This window comes from Tyto alba, unplaced genomic scaffold (genome assembly GCF_018691265.1).
Source record: "Tyto alba isolate M040663 unplaced genomic scaffold, T.alba_DEE_v4.0 Super-Scaffold_38, whole genome shotgun sequence".
Lineage (NCBI taxonomy): Eukaryota > Metazoa > Chordata > Aves > Strigiformes > Tytonidae > Tyto > Tyto alba.
Genome location: NW_024881313.1, coordinates 21406606 through 21425245, shown reverse-complemented (window position 1 = coordinate 21425245; position 18640 = coordinate 21406606). Strand labels below are relative to the sequence as shown.

Genomic DNA, 18640 nt, shown 5'->3' with positions numbered 1-18640 from the left:
TCCTCTTATCCAAAACCTTCCTTTCCTAATTCTTATCTCCTATCTCTACTCAACTGAATAATAATTGCAAGGATAATTCTCTACAGGTATCAACAATCATAGCTTGATGTTATCTAGTACCTCTTCCCTATTATTGAAGGAAATTTATTTATTTAATTATTTGTTTATTTTAAAGGGAAATAAAGGTTTTAACACAGCTCTACAGGCAGGCCAGAGCTAGGCAATAACAAGTAAACATGAATTTGCATACACTGTGCAGAGATTTGGTTGGACTGCAACCTTGAATCCTGCTTTTAGCAGATTCTGGAGAACATGCAGGTATATTGTAGTTCTGCTTTTGAAAATGTTGCTTCAACAGGCAGTGTTTCAGAAGCTGCTGTAAAGCGTACTGAAATCTACATGCTTACTCAGAATAACTTGAGCACTAATATGATGCAATATACCCTAAGCAGGGTAAAATTGGTATTATTTGGTCAGTACTAATTTTTTCCACAGATTGTATTTCTTATTTTAAGGAGTTAATCGCAACAGAAGTGCCCTAAACCAGATACACATACATCAATTGCTTTGAGAATCCACAAGCTATGCAGTAGGATCTAAGGTAAAACTGCTCCACAAACTTTGTATTATTAAGCTAACTGGTTCATGCAATAGCCCACACACCACTAAACAAACTGCTTTTCTAAAACGGTAAGTTTTAAAAGACAAAGGTCTTAATATGTCATGCCAAAGTTGTATTGTTTATTTGTTTGGGATTTTTCTGAGGTCAGGAGAGTGAGAGTGGCAGGGAGCAAGGATCTGAGGATAGAGGCAGAACACCTTTGGTCATTTACTCACTGGCTTCAGCCTCTGTAGCTCCTCTCCCCTTTTCCCATCCCCAGCTTGCAATGCTGTCCCCTCCCAGCACATGCTTTTTAAATGGAATACAAGACCCGAGGATCCCTCCTCCACTGCTCACACTGCTGTCAGTCATTTTCCTTCCTTTCAGTACAGACTCCCCCCAAAAAAGAGATTCCCCTGATGCTGTCACCCAACTCCATGTCCTGGATTATCTGGAAGGACTTGACTATTTCACTAATGTTAATCCCGTTCTCAAAAATCAATCAATACTTGCTAGTGTAATTACCAAGCTGACTCTGTGGGTATCAAGGTTCCCTGTATGATTCCCATAAACCAGTTTGCAGGTTTTTTCAGAAAAGTACACTTTCACATTGACAGCTTGGTGCATAGAGAGCGACTGTCATTTTTACATCCCCCATATACCACTTTGTGCACCCTGAAGTCTGGCAACTCTTAAAACTTCTGGGGAAGCTTTAGATTTACAGTAAAGGCATAATAATAATTCTTGCTATTACACAGTGCATCCCACCCAAGGCTTGAGAAGCCTTTAGCCCTAATAAAAATGTATAAGGTGGTACCCTTGCACAGGAAAGGGAAGGATCACCGTGGGCAATCCTCCACAAAAATGCCAGATAGTCCAAGCAAAAGCCAACCAAATAAAAAAACCCAACACACACATATACCCCATATCCCCAAAACACCACTGTGCTGTAGGATAGCAGTATTCAGTCATGCTGAATAAAGATTTCCCTACACTCTTCATTCTCTTCTGTATCCCACTGCGGTAGGATCTGAGCACCTCCCTTGAGAATCAGATTGGGCTGATAGTCCAGGTGAACCAAGGAGGGTTATCATTGTCACCTCTACTATTACAGATAAGTATAGCTGATTGAATTTTCCGTTTGCATTATCTTCAATTTAGTTGCTGACTACAATTTGAATGCAGATACACTGTGTTGTGTATCTTTGTGTACATCAATGTTTTGGAGTTTTGTTTTAATTAATAACACACACACACAAAAAAAAAAAAAAAAAAAAAAAGAACAACTATATTTTTCCAGATCTGTTAAGCCATACACATTTTCAAACTCTCGGTACAAGCCAAAACTCAAAACCTGAGACAGAAGCTTTTATCAGGAATAAATATAGGGCTGATGGCTCTTCCCAACTAAGAGGAAGGCTGGAAGAAAAGGCAGCGAGAAAACACAAATTCCTAAATTATTCTAGTACTTCTTAAAATATTCTGTATCTATGCCCCCAAATGCCTCTCAAACACTATACTCATATCTAAACACAGCATTTGGACTAGAACCTCAGTAAAATTTCTTGGAATTTAATTTTGCAGAACAAACAAGCAAGCCAAGTATACTAACTCACATAATGCAAATCCACAGTTTATTCTGCAGTCCTTCAAGAATCTATCTTAGGAAGCCACTCATCCAGATAAAACCTTCTTTAAGGCATCACCTGCATAAATGGTCATTACTACTGTACCACAAAGGATTTAACTTCTTTAAAAAGGAAGAACAAAATTAATGTAAAATTCCAGTTCCACCCACATGAACAATATGGTAGAAGTGATTATATAACATGATAAAATAATGTATTCACTGCAAAAACAGACTCTGAGAAAAAGAAATCAAGTCCAAATCAATTCTGACAACGCTACGTAAAAGGACACACAGAAGTAACATTAATACAATATTCTGAACCAAATATTTATCTCAGAAGAAAACAAAGCTTGTTTTATTATTAAAATTTCAAATTTGTAGGAAGATACTATGAATTTAAAACCTAGGAAAGCAAATGCATGTAAATGGTGTCAAAAGGATTTAGGAAAAAAAAATAAGATAACTAAAGGAACTAGCCACAAAAGAAGATCACTTACAAATATCCACTAGAAACTTTTTTAAAAAAATATAATCACACTTAGTGACCTCATTAAAAAAACTGAGCACCCATTTTCCTGACAATCTGAATAATTATAAAAAGGTAGAAAATTAAGCAGATAGCTTAGATTAAAAAAAAAAAAAGAACACACAAAAAAAAAAAAAAACCAAACAACACAGTACAGAACAGTTTAAAAGAGAAAACTAAAAGGACACATGCTGATATATAAATTTGACAATGAATACTTCTGTTTTGGTTTAATTCAGTTATAATTTACATTCTAGAATTATAGAGTTTCTGTTCTCTAGTATTTGCTTTAGCTCTGCCTTGCTACTAACCATGGCAGTTGCAAGTTGGTTTTGGGGTTTTTTTTTTGTAATGTTACCTATTTAATGAATTTTAAGATTATAAAGATGTAAGGTTTAGGCATTCAAAACAATGTAAAAATATTTAATGTGTTCATTTTATAAATCCTATAGATTTAACTACGAAAATATATTTGACTTGATATACACACATATATAGTACAATTACTATTAACCGTATGAGCAACAACTCAGCAAGATTTTAATTCTTTACTTGGATTAAATAGAGGTCTCTTTAAAATCTGATTTTACTCTTGTTCATCTTACTAAATGTACACTACTGAGTTGTAAACCTTATAATCAGGAAAAGTTTATGGAGGACAAAGAAATTAGGAAAGAGGTTAGCAGAAAAACAGACTCCAACTGTGTCTTCAGCATTAAGAGCATATTCTAATAGGTAGAACTCAAAAATAACCAATATTTCAATATATTTTCTGTAACTTCGTAACTTTGTTAAAACTTATGATTATGATCAGACCATCAAAGTACAAAAGGGATATAATACTAGAAAGATAAGATCATACATAGCACAAAACCTAAAACAAAAATTGTAAAGTTTAATGGAAGTTCCGCATAAGAAGCCTCTTTTACAGCCTATGAATTTTACACGTTGTCTCAGACTCAAGAGTTCAGGACAAATTAATAAAATTAAATAACAAATCACATGGACCAGTCAATATTATTCAAAAAGTTCTACAACTTAATTTCAATAAAGACTGTCACACTCACAAACTGCAGTGTCTAATCACTCATAAATCAAAATAGCAAAGCATCACATTAACTCTAACTTTTTTCTTTTTTCTTTTTTTTAATAGTTATTTCGAGTTTCAGAAAATCACTTACTATTAAGTCTTACTTGACACAATAGTGTCAAAAAGAATAAGGCAGAACCAGAAACAAGACTAATTTATCAGAAATGCAAGTCAAAAATAATGTGAAGTTAACAGGTACACATCCTTCAGTTAATAACCCTACCACTCAGAATAAAGACACACCCAAAGTATACTAAAAAACTAAATTTCTCGGTGGTAATTCTTGAAGTTGATACCACTAGTTGAGGGTATACTTCCAGAGACTAGAGAAAGTTGGTATTTCAATTGGTTTATCCTGTCCTGACAAGGTCTTGGTGTACCACAGGCAAATAGATACATTTGTTGGATATTGCATCTCAGCAACCAAATTGCAGTTAAGACAAGCTTCAGCATCATTGCTAAAGAACAATGCTCCACATTCTAATGGCTAATTAATTTAAACCATGATTCCCCAACTGAGATGTTAACATTCCCACATGAATGGGACAAATGTTTTCCAACTTTGAAGTCCGAAAACCCATTTCTCAATACTGCTGCCCACTCTGTAATGCCATCATTAGTGTCACTTTTTTGCTGGACAGGGAACTGCTGCCCACTCTGTAACGCCATCATTAGTGTCACTTTTTTGGTGGACAGGGAAAGCAATTCTTGTAGAGTACAATGAGAACTGTCATTATTTAACCTTCTACACATTGTCCCTTGAGTTAGGTATTTGCTAGCACATTCACAGGAAGGAAAGACCACAGAATCTAACAAAGCAAACTGCTAAAAAAGCAATGTGATGTTACAAGTATATGAAGCATGAGCCGTAATTTCATAATTACCAGCTTCAATGCTTATAGGTTTGGTGACAGCTCAGCACACGTAAATTAATTTCAAATGAAAGATTTTCTAAAACTTCTCAAATTATTAAACATAAATTAATGAAATAAACTTACTGGAGTATCAGTGGCACCTGATTTGGGTCATTAAATCACTCACTATTCAATTACAAAACTCTGAGTCTTTCTCCATATGATAAACCTCAAAATATTTTAGGATTTTGCATTATAGAAAAAGCTACCAACTGTGCTTAATAATTAAAGAATCTATGTAAAAAGCTCCTGTATATAATCTATATATAAAGCTCCTGTATATATAGTGGAATGACTACATCATGAAATTTCAATGTAAGTAATTGAAGTGGAAGAGGAGGAAAAACACATTAACTTACTTTCTCTGTGGTTACAGTAAGAGATGGAACCAAGGATGGTGAGGACTCCGACTGCTTCTTATATTTTTGCTTGTGTTTATCTTTCTCTTTGTATTTCTAGAGGTTAAAAAAGAGAATGTAACCTAAGTTCAGCTTCATTTTTAACATAACCCATTTTACGTAGCATCAAGCATTAGGAAAATTGAAGAGAGATAGTAATAACGTCCTGTGCTTTTTTAATAGAAACAACATTAATATTTTGAAATTTTTATAACAGCATTTTACAATAGCAAATCAAGTATTTGTATTTGCTTTCAAAGTACACAAACTGAAGTTCTTCACTTATAGCCAGCATTTATGAATCCACTCTTATTAATATTATCCACATTCCAAATAACCAGTTAATCGACAAAAGGAACTGGATTAAAAATAGACATGGCTTCTGCTTCAGAGGTGTTCCTGCATTTCTCACCAAAGATTTCTATCTTCCTGTATTTCTGCACCTGCACAATATTTTTTGTTCTGATACTACTGTAAATTAATGCAAGGTTTTAGCTTTCGCTCCCGTACTGACATCTCCATGCATAAGAATGTAAAATTCAATTTCATTTCATTCCCAAAAAAGTGCATATAGTTTACATACTAAATAAATATCTTCCATGTTAAACTGAACAAAATAACAAAAGCTGTACGAATCAAGTGTGCTTCCTAAACATGCTGAGAATTTTTTTTTTTTTTAAACTTAACATGAAGCATTGGCAATGTGAATGAAATTGTACAAACAGAGAGAAAATAATTTCTTTACCAGAGCCTTCAAAGTATAATAGAAGTCTTCCATACTGGCAGAAATCAATTCTTAGAGGATTACAGAATCAGACCCAAATTGTATTTAAACAATTTCAAACAAATTGAAGGAAAAAAAAAAAAAACAACACACCTCCCACCCCCAAAAATAGTCTGACAAAAAATGAACAATTCAACTTAGAATACAGTAGTTGTGTTCAGAATTTTTACCAATTTAATAAAAACCAAGTCTAGATGGTGACTTTTTCCTTAGCATCATAACATGGCTTATTTAGAGAGCCGACATCAGAAGAAACTGCAGGTGTGACAGAAAGTTACTTGTAAGCTACTGGCACTAAAGTATTTTGCTTCTTTAAGTATATATTTGTGGAATTTTTGTGTGTTCACACAAAACTCAGCACAGCAGCATAATCTATGGCTATTTTTTCAGAATGAGTGCTTCAACAAAAAGCTACCAAAAAAATGCATACATATGGATTGACACAAGGAGTTTAAAACTCCCATTGAGCAGCTTGAAAAGATGAGGAAGACAACTTGAAATGTGTAAGCCTGGACAGCTGTATGAAAAAATCAGTAACTGTTTTGAATCTTAAAAATCATCCACACTGATCTTTCTCTATCAAAATGATTATCCAGACCCTCAAAAGAAAACATAGTTTGCTCAACAGCAACTGCACAACCACTCTCACCAAGCACCAGGACAAGATAGTATGTGCATACTTTCTTCAGGTATCACCAATGATCAGCTTTCTATTTCAGTCACAATAGAAGAAATATCAGAAACTTATTTAGTGCCTCAGAGAATGGGTTCTCAAATTCTCCAATAAAGTAGAATCAGTTAATTGACAATCTAGATGCAAAGCTGAAAGCAAAACACATTTATCTCTTCCTTTATTAACTATTAATACTAGCTGACTTGGAGATCACCTTGTTTCTAACCAGCCCCAAATCCATTTAACTAAACCTATAACCTAATTTTGTCACAAAGAAAATACAATTTAGCCAAGAAAATTTATAAAATATCAAAGCTATTTTCACCAAAATATCATGCAAAAATATACTTGCCAGAATATACTACATATTGTCCTTTTGATGCTTGCACACTACTTAAAACTCAAAGAAAAGTCCAATAGAAATCTTTAAAAGGCTGATGGGGGATTTCTAGGTTTGTTTTTTTCATACACTAAAGTGAACTTGTTTTCTTAATCCAGCGTGCTGCTCAGATAGGAATATGGAGTTTTCCCTTCCATAACAAAGTGTGTAGATGTCATAATTACAACAATGTACACCATAAGGTAGGATTTCAATTTTTTAAAACCTGATATAGGTTTGTTGAGGGAGTTTTAGATCAGAGAGGTTGGTTTTGTTTTCTTTGGGGGTTTTTTTTGGAGGGAGGATTGTTCGGGTCTTTCTAGACCTGAAAAATACACCTTTGAAAGAAAATAAAAATATGGAGAGGAGGGATTCAAATGCACTGCACAATCTTTTCAACAATTTCTTAAATATAACAGTCCCAAAAGTACTACCAACACTGCCAGAAAACAAGCGGGGATCAAGAGAAAACAGAAGCAACTACACCAAGACTGCCATGTTATCCATCAGATCTGTTGATCCAAAGGCCTTTCATCAGTGCTAGTTACCCAGCCTACTGTATCATCAGTGTTCATGTGTAGATAAACTTGAGTAACAATTTCACTGAACCCCAAACAAGCCTCAAGGAAACTATGAAATGGAAATCCAAGTCACTGCCTGAGTTTCTTTAGCTTTCATCACTTTACTATGAAATTTAAATCACCCTAAAGAAATTTCTATTTATAATTTTGGAGCCAAAAGGCAATGACTTTAATATGCTTTAAGATGAAACTTCACATCAATATCAGTAAACAATAAGAAACATTTAAATGAACACGTTTTACAATCTCTTCTGTTGATTTTCTAGCGTTCATTTACTTCCAGTGTTAATTTTGTCTGAAAGCAAAGAAACAGAATTCTGATCAAAGAAACAGTCAGGAGGACTTCAAATTACATTCTGTAATGTACTGAAATCACTTTGATAGTAGTCTCAACAGAAAAGGATGTGTCAAGAAGAATGAAATAGGGATACAAGAACAGAGGGAAAGGAGTGGGCATAAATGGCTAAGAGCCTGGAGGGAATATGCTTTAAATTCTGTAAAGTGAAACATCAGCAACCACATCAAATTCCTCTCCCAGATTCAAAACACCAACACAAAGCTTGCCAGAACAGCTTACCAAGATTACAGTTTACCACTCAAGACCACTGGAGGGTCACCACACCCAAAGGCCTTTTGCTTACAAAGACCTCATCCACAGGAGGCCTGCTGTTCCACAGGAGGTCTGCTGTCCTTAACTTACATTCCCTCCTCCTTTCACGTTATACCTCCTCTATCTCTCTTCTTTTTCTGTTTTGTTTTTTTTGGGTTTTTTTTTGTTTGTTTGTTTGTTGTTTTGGTTTTTGTTTTGTTTTGGATGGTTGGTTGGTTTGTTTTGTTTTTTTTCTTCCTAAGGAAAGTTCAGAAGTCTTACTTCTGAATGTGAATTGAATCCAGATGCAAATAACATCAAAGAAGTGGAGAACATTTCACTGCAGGAAAACGTTTGAAAGCAATGCTCAGGTTTTACACTGATAAGAATAAAAATTTCAGCAACTGCTGAGATGAAGAGACATAGCTTCCACAAAGTGACTCCTTGCAGTTGTACCTTCTTCTCAGCATAAAGATACATACAAAGCATAATAAGAGTTCCAAAATATCCATTTTTGGATCCAGAAAAGGAATAACAAAGGGACATGGATTCCCACAATATTTAACAAATATGACACCTTTCAATAAAGTCTGTCTCAGAGGACACACAAAGTAGCCACCTCCCCTACTGCCAGAAAAAGAAAAAACAAACAGTTGGCCCTTCACAGACAACTCACTGCATGCTTCATTTTTGTAAAACTTCCTCTGATCAGCTACAGCCAACCAAAAAAAAAAAAAAAAAAAAAAAAAAGCAAACAAACACAAAAAAAACAACAACAAACCATAACAGCAGCTCATGAAGATAAACAACCTTCCAGAAAGCCACATGGAAACCCACCATTCAAGGGAAGGTAATGATACCAAACATCACACCTTTTACAAGCTTTACTGTAAGGAAAAAAAGGGCAGAAATTACTCTTAACAAGGGCTGAAAATAATACTGCTAGTTACTGAAAGGTAGGGGAGCCCTGAGGGCAGGCAGATTCCATGTATCCCATTTATATACTCAGACTTAAATTTTTTAAAGATTCATAGGCATGAACTCAGATGTTCCAAACACCTGTATTTTAAGATAGCTGCAAAGCTGATAAATGCAATGCTACATTCTGTAGAAACAGCATTCCAAGGAAGAATACGTTAAAAAATACAGGGCCAACTACAAAGTTGACACAGGAAACTTCAGACTTGGTTCACAAATAGGGTAGCTCAACAGACCAGATTCAGACAGCTCCTGAAATCTTTCTTACAGTAAGAAAAACAAGGTTCGATTGCCATGCAGCCATTGGGTAAGCAGCTGTAACATTATTCATCCTAGAACTTGAAGAGCCCTGATTTATGATGTAGCTAAATACCAATACAAAATACCTAGAGCTCCTATGTCATGATTAATCAGAAAGCTTTATTTATCATGAGGGATCTCATTTTTGGCCTTCTTATCTAAAAAAATTATGTAACACCTTCTTAATTCCAATATCTACATGTTGCAAGATTAAAAAAAAAAAAAAAAAGGTGCGGATTTTGGGAATTCTGTAGCACCTTCTGTACACGGCCCTCTTGGGGGGCAGGGAATAGGGGGTGGAGAAGGGAGAAGAGAGAAAAAGCACATTTTGATTCTCCTATTTCTTCCCCAAAAATTCAATCTACAGAATTATTACATAATATGATTTCACAAATACAGTTTGCTTCCAACTGTTCATTTTTTAGTTCATTTATATGTTGAATCACTGTAAAGATGAGCATCTGCTCATTCATTTTCTTTAATGTACTTTCAGAGAAGACATTCATCAGATTACTGAATGAAAATATCATCTCACTGAAATACCAAATTAAGGATACATGTATAAGTTTATTTCAGCTCTGGTTTGTTGCCAACAGAAAAAATGTTTCAAATCTATCTTTTCACAGTTTGGACCTCACTGCCTGGGAAGACTGAAAAATGCAAGTGAATGATAACTTCTCCAGTACAGATTGAATGGATGAGTTCAGCTGTTCTCGAATGACATTATTAATTCATAATATTTCCACATGGAAGTATCATTTAACTTGTTGAAGGTATTTACACTTATTTGCAATTCATTTTTGTCTCAGGAACGCACAGGATTCTCCAAAGAGGTTTCCACAGTACCTGATTTCATTAAACTATGTTCTGAAGTTTGGCATTTAACCGTTCGCTTTTACAAAGAAAAAGGAAGAAAAAAAAAAGTTATCTTGACCCCTCTCCTCTCCCACACTGCTTAAGTTATCAGACTTTCTGTGTGCCAATTCAAACTGCTAAAACAGCAGCAACAAAAAACAAAGCGGATAGTTTTCTGTTATTTTAGTGAGCTAGGTTAGTTTAGTGAAGGAGCACAACAGATGGACAGTACCAGGGACAAGAAGAGACACACACAGAAATGAGGAGCAATAGCTCACCTGTCCAGGGAACCGGAGACAAACTTCTACTTTGGAAGTCTTAAAACACACGCACATTATCAGCAGGCACTAGTGCTCAGCCCATCAGACAAAATTGCTTGGGCTGAGCTTAAAGTATTCCATTTTTATCTCCTTCTCTATTACAACAATCATAACCGCCCACTACCTTTGGTTGTCCCAAGTTTTCAAATCTTAACAACATTTGCAAATCTATTTTCCGTAGTGATTTTTGTAAGCAAAATCATCTGAATGTCTAAATCACTATTTTTCAGCTGCTATTTTTGATTCCCTCAAATAATTCCAATGTATCGGAATTTCTATTAGCACCGAACATTCAGATTGGTGCTTTTGTCATTTATGGATTTTCTGCACTATCTTTCCATCACTGAAGCTTGTAAATCCAGAGCTGTCACCATCACAACTTACATCTTTAATAGGAAGTTGAGCATAGTTCTTGCTAATCCCCAATACAAAACCTGCTTGGCCTCTTATTTGTGACTAGTAGCTATCAGTAATATAACCATAACAATTCCAGAATGAAGGATGCCCACGGTCCACAAGTTTCAAATTCAAATCCTAATTTATCTTGTTTTGACAAGAACAGTCCTAGCTCAGGCATTCATCTATCATCTTATACAGTATAAACCCCAGCAGGAAAATTAAATGCAGTAGCAGTGTTGCTGCAGTCACGGTAGTAAAAGGATATAGGCATGGGATAGTTTATAAAGAGAGATGGAACACTACTGCTAGCATTATTCAAATACATACATATTCAGCTCTAAGCATGAAACTTGTTCTTAAGTACTAATCCTTGACACAATTACCTAAGAGACTCAAAAAACTCACTTCAGTACGGGGATAATGGTCAGAATTTTAACCATCAATGGTAAGAAGACTCAAGAATCGATGATAAAATGTCAGCCAAAGCTTTTCTTATGCACAAGACTAATAAACACCAACTCTCATTCAGAATAAGCTACTCTTCTTTTGATATTTAATATTAAAATACATTTTTTTTCTCTTATTCACATAGTTTAATATTAATGGTTAGTGATGGATACAGAGTGCTAAGCACCTGGGTAGCACTTTATGTAACCTCAAAAAAGGTGCAATATTAACTAAACCAAGGCAACTATTTACTGTCCATAATCATCTTCATTTATTCCTATTAAAAATGCAAATATTTGGAACTTTAAAATATGTATTATGTTACACACTATAAAATGTTCCACTGTCTTCAAGGTAACAAAGATACCTATCAGTCAAGAAATAAGTGAATAGAATGACAAGCAAAAGGAATACTTTTAATTTTCCTAACTCAGTCAGCTTAACATTGCAGATCACCTTCAACTGCATGTAGTCTACCAGCACACAAAACATTATACCTGGTAAACAGTATATACCTACAACATTACAAAAAATTATCAAGATTACCTTCTAGAAGCTGTTACAAAGCCAACATAAAGTCCTAATAATCTTGTATTAATCTAGGACCCAAAGCAAAGAAAAAGAGTATCTTAAAGTACCTTTTGTTTCTAATCTCTTACAGTTATACTTAGACAATTTAATTGTAGGAAGATAAATTGCTCAAACAAAACCAAAAATCAAGCAGTAATTTTAATGACCTATTTTTAATATTCAGGTATCATCTAGTTTTCAAATTAAGACAAACGTCGCATAATTTTCTCAAGCAAGAACCATTCATGTTTCTTTGAAGTTTAGCTTACCTTTGGATAAAAGTTATTTGTAAATTACATTCCTCTGCCTTATAATGTGGCAGAGTACAAACATTGAGGCGTTGAGTAAACGATGCTACAATACACTGAACTTGTAGAAAGATAAAAATCATAGTAAGACAAAAGTATTTTCTTAAGATTTTGAATATATTGATGAAACTGAAGTAATATCTAGTAATAGCATAAATAACAAAATAAACAAGAGAGTAACACCTAATAATACCTCAAGTATATCATAGCAATTTTTTTAATGAAACAAAGTCTTTTGGTTGATCCCTGCAGACTAACAAAGACATCCAGATGTGAAGCAGCATCTCCATGAAAGAGCCAAATAAAGAAACAAGTAACAGAATTTCTTCAGATAAACGCTTGAAGAATTTTCCATCCATGGAATTTCAGTTTTACAGTCTGCAGAGACAATTATCCCTGTTACTATCACTATTATTTCGTGCACAGGTTCTACTGGGGTTCAGGTTTTGAGCTTGTTTTCTTTAATGGTGAAAAGTAGAAGACTAAAATGTGTGCTTTGAGGGAAACAGGATGGATGCAACTAATGCAGCCTTACAAAATTCTCAATCTTACGGAATAGTTTTTAGGTATAACTGAGGTGGTATGTTTGTTATTTTGATTTTACAATAATTAACTAAGCCCAGGTACCAAGCTTAATACTATTATGAGCTGTTTGTTGTGCTAAGGTACACTAAAAAGCATTACTGTTTTTTTCCATAAGATACATGATGTGTTATTGTAAGATTAGAAAAATATTAGGTAGTCAAATCAGTAATTCTATGATAAGCATGATAATTGAGACAGAAGTTCCTACTTTTCCTCTTACTAAAATAAAACAAAATTTAAATAAAAGCAAGCTTATCTGCTTATATAATTCTTCCTGCCATCCACAAGAGATCATTTTGCTGCACCATCTATACCAACCGGTGCCAGTTCCAGTAGATTATACACAGATGATTATCAGGCTGACACAGAATACAGCACAAGTTAACACAAAACTTCAGCAGGCAACAAATCAAACAACAAGATGCCACCTTTGTCCTTAATCCTGCAGACTTTAAAGATATATATTGTTGAATATATTCAGATACAGTAGCTTTCTAACGAAATTTTGTTTACACAGTCACACTCTGTCAGTCTTCCCAAATAACTAGACTTTCAACACAATCTGACATGAAGAGGTATGTTAAAAAAGAAAATATTACACTCATACAAAGTCAGTAAAAAACAAGTGCCCAGAAACAGAAATACTATTTGTCAGCACCAACAGTAAAAGACTGAAGCATCAAGTTGCCCCTTTTTGAAGGCCAGGGAACCCACACAAAAACTCAGTTTTAGGAAACAGGAATCAGGTTCTGCAGCTCATAGACAGATATTAAAGACCATCTATACACTGAGCTACATATGGTGTATACTTATGGACCAGTTTTTAGAGGTGATTTAGAGCCCACCTCCTCTCCCTCTGACTAAACAGAATTTAGAAGCATTCAACATGGGTAAGTATCATCATTAGCATCTACCACACAATTCTCATTTGAATAATACTTATCTAGCTTTACTTCAATAATTAAAATTGAAGTAGTTTCAAAGTGGTTGCAAACAACTTTTCTTCTAGTTATCTTTAGCATCCTTTCAATTTTGCTTCATATGTCAGGAACAGTTGAAAGAATTAAACAGTCAAATCTATTAAACTGATTAACAAAAACTTTAAAAATTAATAAAAATACAGTGGGAGACTGCATTACTGAGATGAGTCTGGACATTTTTTCTTTAAAAAGTTACACAAAAACCCCGATGTTCAAATAACATCGTTAAATTTATGAAATGAGACAATTAACAGGAATGACAGAATTGCCTTCACAACACTCTGCTTTATACATTACTATAAATTGACTCTTCAGGATTAAATCAGAGTATTATTTTTTTAAAAGAAAAAAGGAAACCATTGCTTATGCAGCTGAATGGTAACCCAAAAAACTACAGTCTGTTCCTATTTTTGCCATATAATCTTACATGACGCATGGCAGGTCAATTTTATCTTTTCGTAATTAGTTATTCAGACAGTCAGGAATACATAATGAACACTTGATCTGAGTGTTTAGGACTTGATTTGTAACAGCCCACACAGAGCATTAAAATACATTAAGAAGCATCAAACACCTTTCTCCCAAATTAAACTCATAGGCCTGATATATGAGTGCAGGCTCTTTCACAACATATTGGTAACATTTGAGCAGTTCAGAATGCAGTTCACAAACCAACACGTAGCCTATGGAAACTTTCAGTGAGCAGAGGTGTGTTTTAAATTTTCCCTTCCCATGGGCCTAACAACCAAACTCACAACTACAGTGGAACACACTGAATGTTATGTACTGCCTCAAACTCTTCTTGGATGTTCAAGATGCTCCCCTCAAAATAGAGGAAAATTTTGAATACTTTTTGAATTCTTAAAGAATGCTTCTTTAAGAACAGTACAAGCAGCAAGAAGATGCCCCTAATGAATTCCCTTTAGCCAGTATCTCAGTGCTTAGAACACTTGTCCTGGCTCCTGCATTTTAAGTTCTCCTCCAACAGCTTCCAACTTCTGTAATAGTGCCCTGGGGCTCATCGTCACTATTTTGTTGTTCTTGCCTCTTCAATCACCTCTTCTTACCCATTTGCACTCTTCAGTCACAAGAACATTTTTTTTTTTAATTTGCATCTCATGAGCCCTGGTAGCAAAGAGTTTTAAATTTCCCCTTCCCACTCAGGCCAGACCAAAGCACTTCTAGTAGAAAAGGCATCTGTGTAATTCAGCTGCTATATAGCAGTTACTTAGTACGTAGTAAATTCACATTTTTCAGAAGTCATACAATGCTAGTAAGATTGTTTAATTTTTGCATAAGTGACAAGAAACACTTCCTAAACACAGTTTAGTTCTAGTCCCTTGCAGTGATAAGGCTGCCAGAAACATTAGCAAGCAAGATATTCTTCCACAGCCTTATGGTGGCCTAAGTTTTTCCCCAAAAATCTTGAGGTAACCACCTTGGCCCTGAAAAAAGGGATACTAAAATAGGATGTCAAGCAATATACTACCAACTCTACTTATGAGGCACACAATTTCATCTCTAATCATTTCTAAGTAACATCTCTGTCACAGAAACTAACAATACTTAGTGCAGCAGTAATCAGAATACAACTAAGCTATTTATTCTGTACCTTCAAATTCCTCATTAAAATTAAATCACACTGATGGTTTGTTGTTGTGGTTTTCTTTTAATTATTATACCCTTATATATTTGCTATCAATTTTGTAAGCACAGTGCCCAGATGAAACTAAATACATGTAATGAAAGAAAACGTGCTTTCAACTCAGTGTCTGTTTACAAAAATGATAGCTACTTGTATCGACATTTTCAGAACAACCTCTTCTTGTTGCAGAATAATTTTTTATATGCAAATAGACAGCTTTTGAGGTCTGAGCAATAAAAATGGTTCCAATCCGCAATTCATATGGCTTCTGCTTAGCAAAAGGAAAAGCTTTAAGGATATCTAAAGATCAGAGTATTAAAATTTCCAAAGAACAAAGATGAAAGATAAAGTAGAAACTAGAGTGCCTGGGGCAGGGGGATGGGTGGGAAGACACTACTGTATCTGGGAAGAAAGATATACATATTTACTGTAATATGACAACAATCTAGATTCCAAATGGATTTACAGAAAGGGAAAATAAAGGAAGTCACCCTAAAAAATGGCCCTACTCCTCCAAGATACACTGTATATTTTATATACTTTATCAAATAAGACATCACATGCAGAAGGTAATCAAATTTACCAAGGGAATGAGCCTTCATATCACATACAGTTCACTGACTGAAGATTAGTATTTTGCAAAGCACAGGTCATTCTTTAACTGTAGAACATAGAAGATTAAAAAAGCTGAACAGAAAATCTGTAGCCACAAAAAAATTAGGTGATTAGCAGCTTTAGGAAACTGCCATTTTTTACACCACTTGGTGGTCTTAACTAGAATAATGGTTTTTTATTACACAACATATAAAGCAAGTTAAACATGTTAAGTGAGCATGCTATAATGTGCCATGAGAACCACTGAATGTTAAATAATAGGTTAGTGTTTCAAACTGCATTGCTTCACTTGGTATTACAGATCATGAGATCTTCCGGATTACCACATTTCAGTTCATGAAAGGTAAACAAAACTTTAATATCCTATTTCTAGCAAGCTTTAAGTCACAGAAAAAGGCCAAGACTTGCAATGGCAAGCCACAACATTAACTATTTCTAGAAGGTCCACATCAAAACACTTCCCCAGCAGGAGAAGCTGAGCAACTATCAGAAAATATAGCTGATACACTGGCTGAACATGGCCTGTTAGAAAGTTCCAAGTATTCCCTGAAGATTTTACAGTTATTATGACCTGAAGAAGCATTGTATCTAAAGTCAAAGTCACTTTAAAGAAAAACAAACAAACCAACCAACCACACAACAAAAAACAGCAACAGGTTTTTTTGCACTCCTCAGACATACAAACTGAACTGAGCCTCATGATCACACCTCAAAGTTTCTTCAAATTCAACTTCAAAGTTTTTGTCAGTGTGAGTAAAAATCCATACATGTATTTTGACAAACATAATCTGAAATATAATACTGGTGAAAAAATAAGCAAACTAAGAAAAAAGGATAGCAAATATTGGTAAGGTTTTACAGACTACAGAACTACCTGCAAGGTAACTCAAGGGGGGTTTTTTCTATCAATGTCTTACTAAGAAAAAAAGCTCTGCCAAAACCCCATACTTTTATTGGTTTAGTCACACATTTAGATTTATAGGTACAACCACATCACAATGCACGTTCTCTTCTGCATTACCAGATGAAGATGGAACTATTCACCTACACCATTAACCAGATGAAAAGACACTTTTTAGAAGATTATCCAAGAACAATGAAGATCAACATCCAAATTGGAAGTGAGCTTAAAAAACAAATCAAATATTAAGGAGACTAAGGGTCTGAAGGCTGACATTTGCTATTCAATTTCCTGTTACTATAAATATAGCTCCTTCATATAATACACATTTGATCAATATATTCTTTTATTTCAATTTTTAGGTAATGATTTTGAATAATGCAAAACTAAGTCTACCCACAACCGTAGAAAAGTCTATTAAGTTAGTTATACAGGATGCATGCAGGTGAGCAGTTTTGCATGTATTCTGAGAGGGCTAAAAAAGAGCCAAAGCAAATTTGCACTATTGTTCCACTGTCTGTTATCACCCTGTGTTGAATTTAGATGGCAAATTTCCCATAGACAACTATTGATCTAGCAGTAATAAAAACGTAAAGTAATAATCATTGTAAATTTAAAATTCTTTTTTAAAAATATGTGAAGTTAAATTGTTAAATGATACAAATTAGCAGTTAGTTCTGTTCTTTGTACCCTCGCAGGAAGATTCCCAGGTGAATCACAAGGTGTTCTGCCCATCACAGTGGGCTTGACCACTAGTACCAGTAAAATGTGTCAACAAGAGATGTCAGTTCTTTGATGAGGAGAAAATGATATAACATACAACATAAAGAATTAGATATACCTGTTTATCAGCACACTTGCTAAAATACCTACCCTGGATTTTCTTTCCCACCTAGTCACAAAGTCTACACAAAAATCTCTAATGAGAAACTAAAGCAAAGGAAGCTGTGTGGAAACAGCCTTCCCAATTGATATGCCTCAGTATGTATCCCAAAACTGGTGATAAACAGGACTAGGAAGGTGCATGTACAAGTGCACCTGAAGATGTTTCCTAATTGGACCCTAGTACCTCTAGTTTTATCACCTGTGTTATTTATTATTCAGTGTTTCAGGAACAAAATTTCCTTCACGCTTTTCAGCAAAAAATAAATTTATTAGAAAGTGCTACTATTAAGCAGATGTGCCACATAATTAGCAACGACAAATCCACTTACTTTTTTCTCCTTCTCATGATGTTTATCCTGAGAGTGAGAGGAAGAATCACTTAAACTTTGATCATATGACCTATTAGATCCCCGTTTGCTCTTTTTCTAAAAAGAGAAAATATATTTATGGATAGAGAAAAGGAACCATTTGAATAAATAAAAAGTATAAAGCATTTCAACTGATGCCTTACTGCTTGAATTAAAAAAAAAAAAACTTCAGTTACTGAAAAGCTCACAAATTAGTAACACTGAAAAAATCAACAAGATTATCCAATGTATACCAGGAAGAAAAGCCTATCCTTATATCAACTTTTACACCTCCCAGGAATTTGCAAGATATGCTTTCCACAAAGAAATGACGTATGCC

General features: G+C 34.6%; 1 protein-coding gene across 5 annotated transcripts in view; it reads right to left on the bottom strand.

The window, feature by feature from the left end:
* The window catches only part of MLLT10 (MLLT10 histone lysine methyltransferase DOT1L cofactor), a 141420-nt gene that overhangs the window by 67731 nt on the left and 55049 nt on the right, over positions 1-18640 (bottom strand). For 4 of the 5 annotated variants that reach the window (XM_032991623.2, XM_032991619.2, XM_032991620.2 and 1 more), the window contains exons 8-9: positions 18283-18378; positions 5121-5216 (exon numbers count right to left, since the gene is read on the bottom strand). In XM_032991623.2, the coding sequence (XP_032847514.2) occupies positions 5121-5216; positions 18283-18378 (192 nt within the window). The remainder of the gene's footprint in view (positions 1-5120; positions 5217-18282; positions 18379-18640) is intronic. The other variant, XM_032991624.2, reaches the window with a different exon arrangement.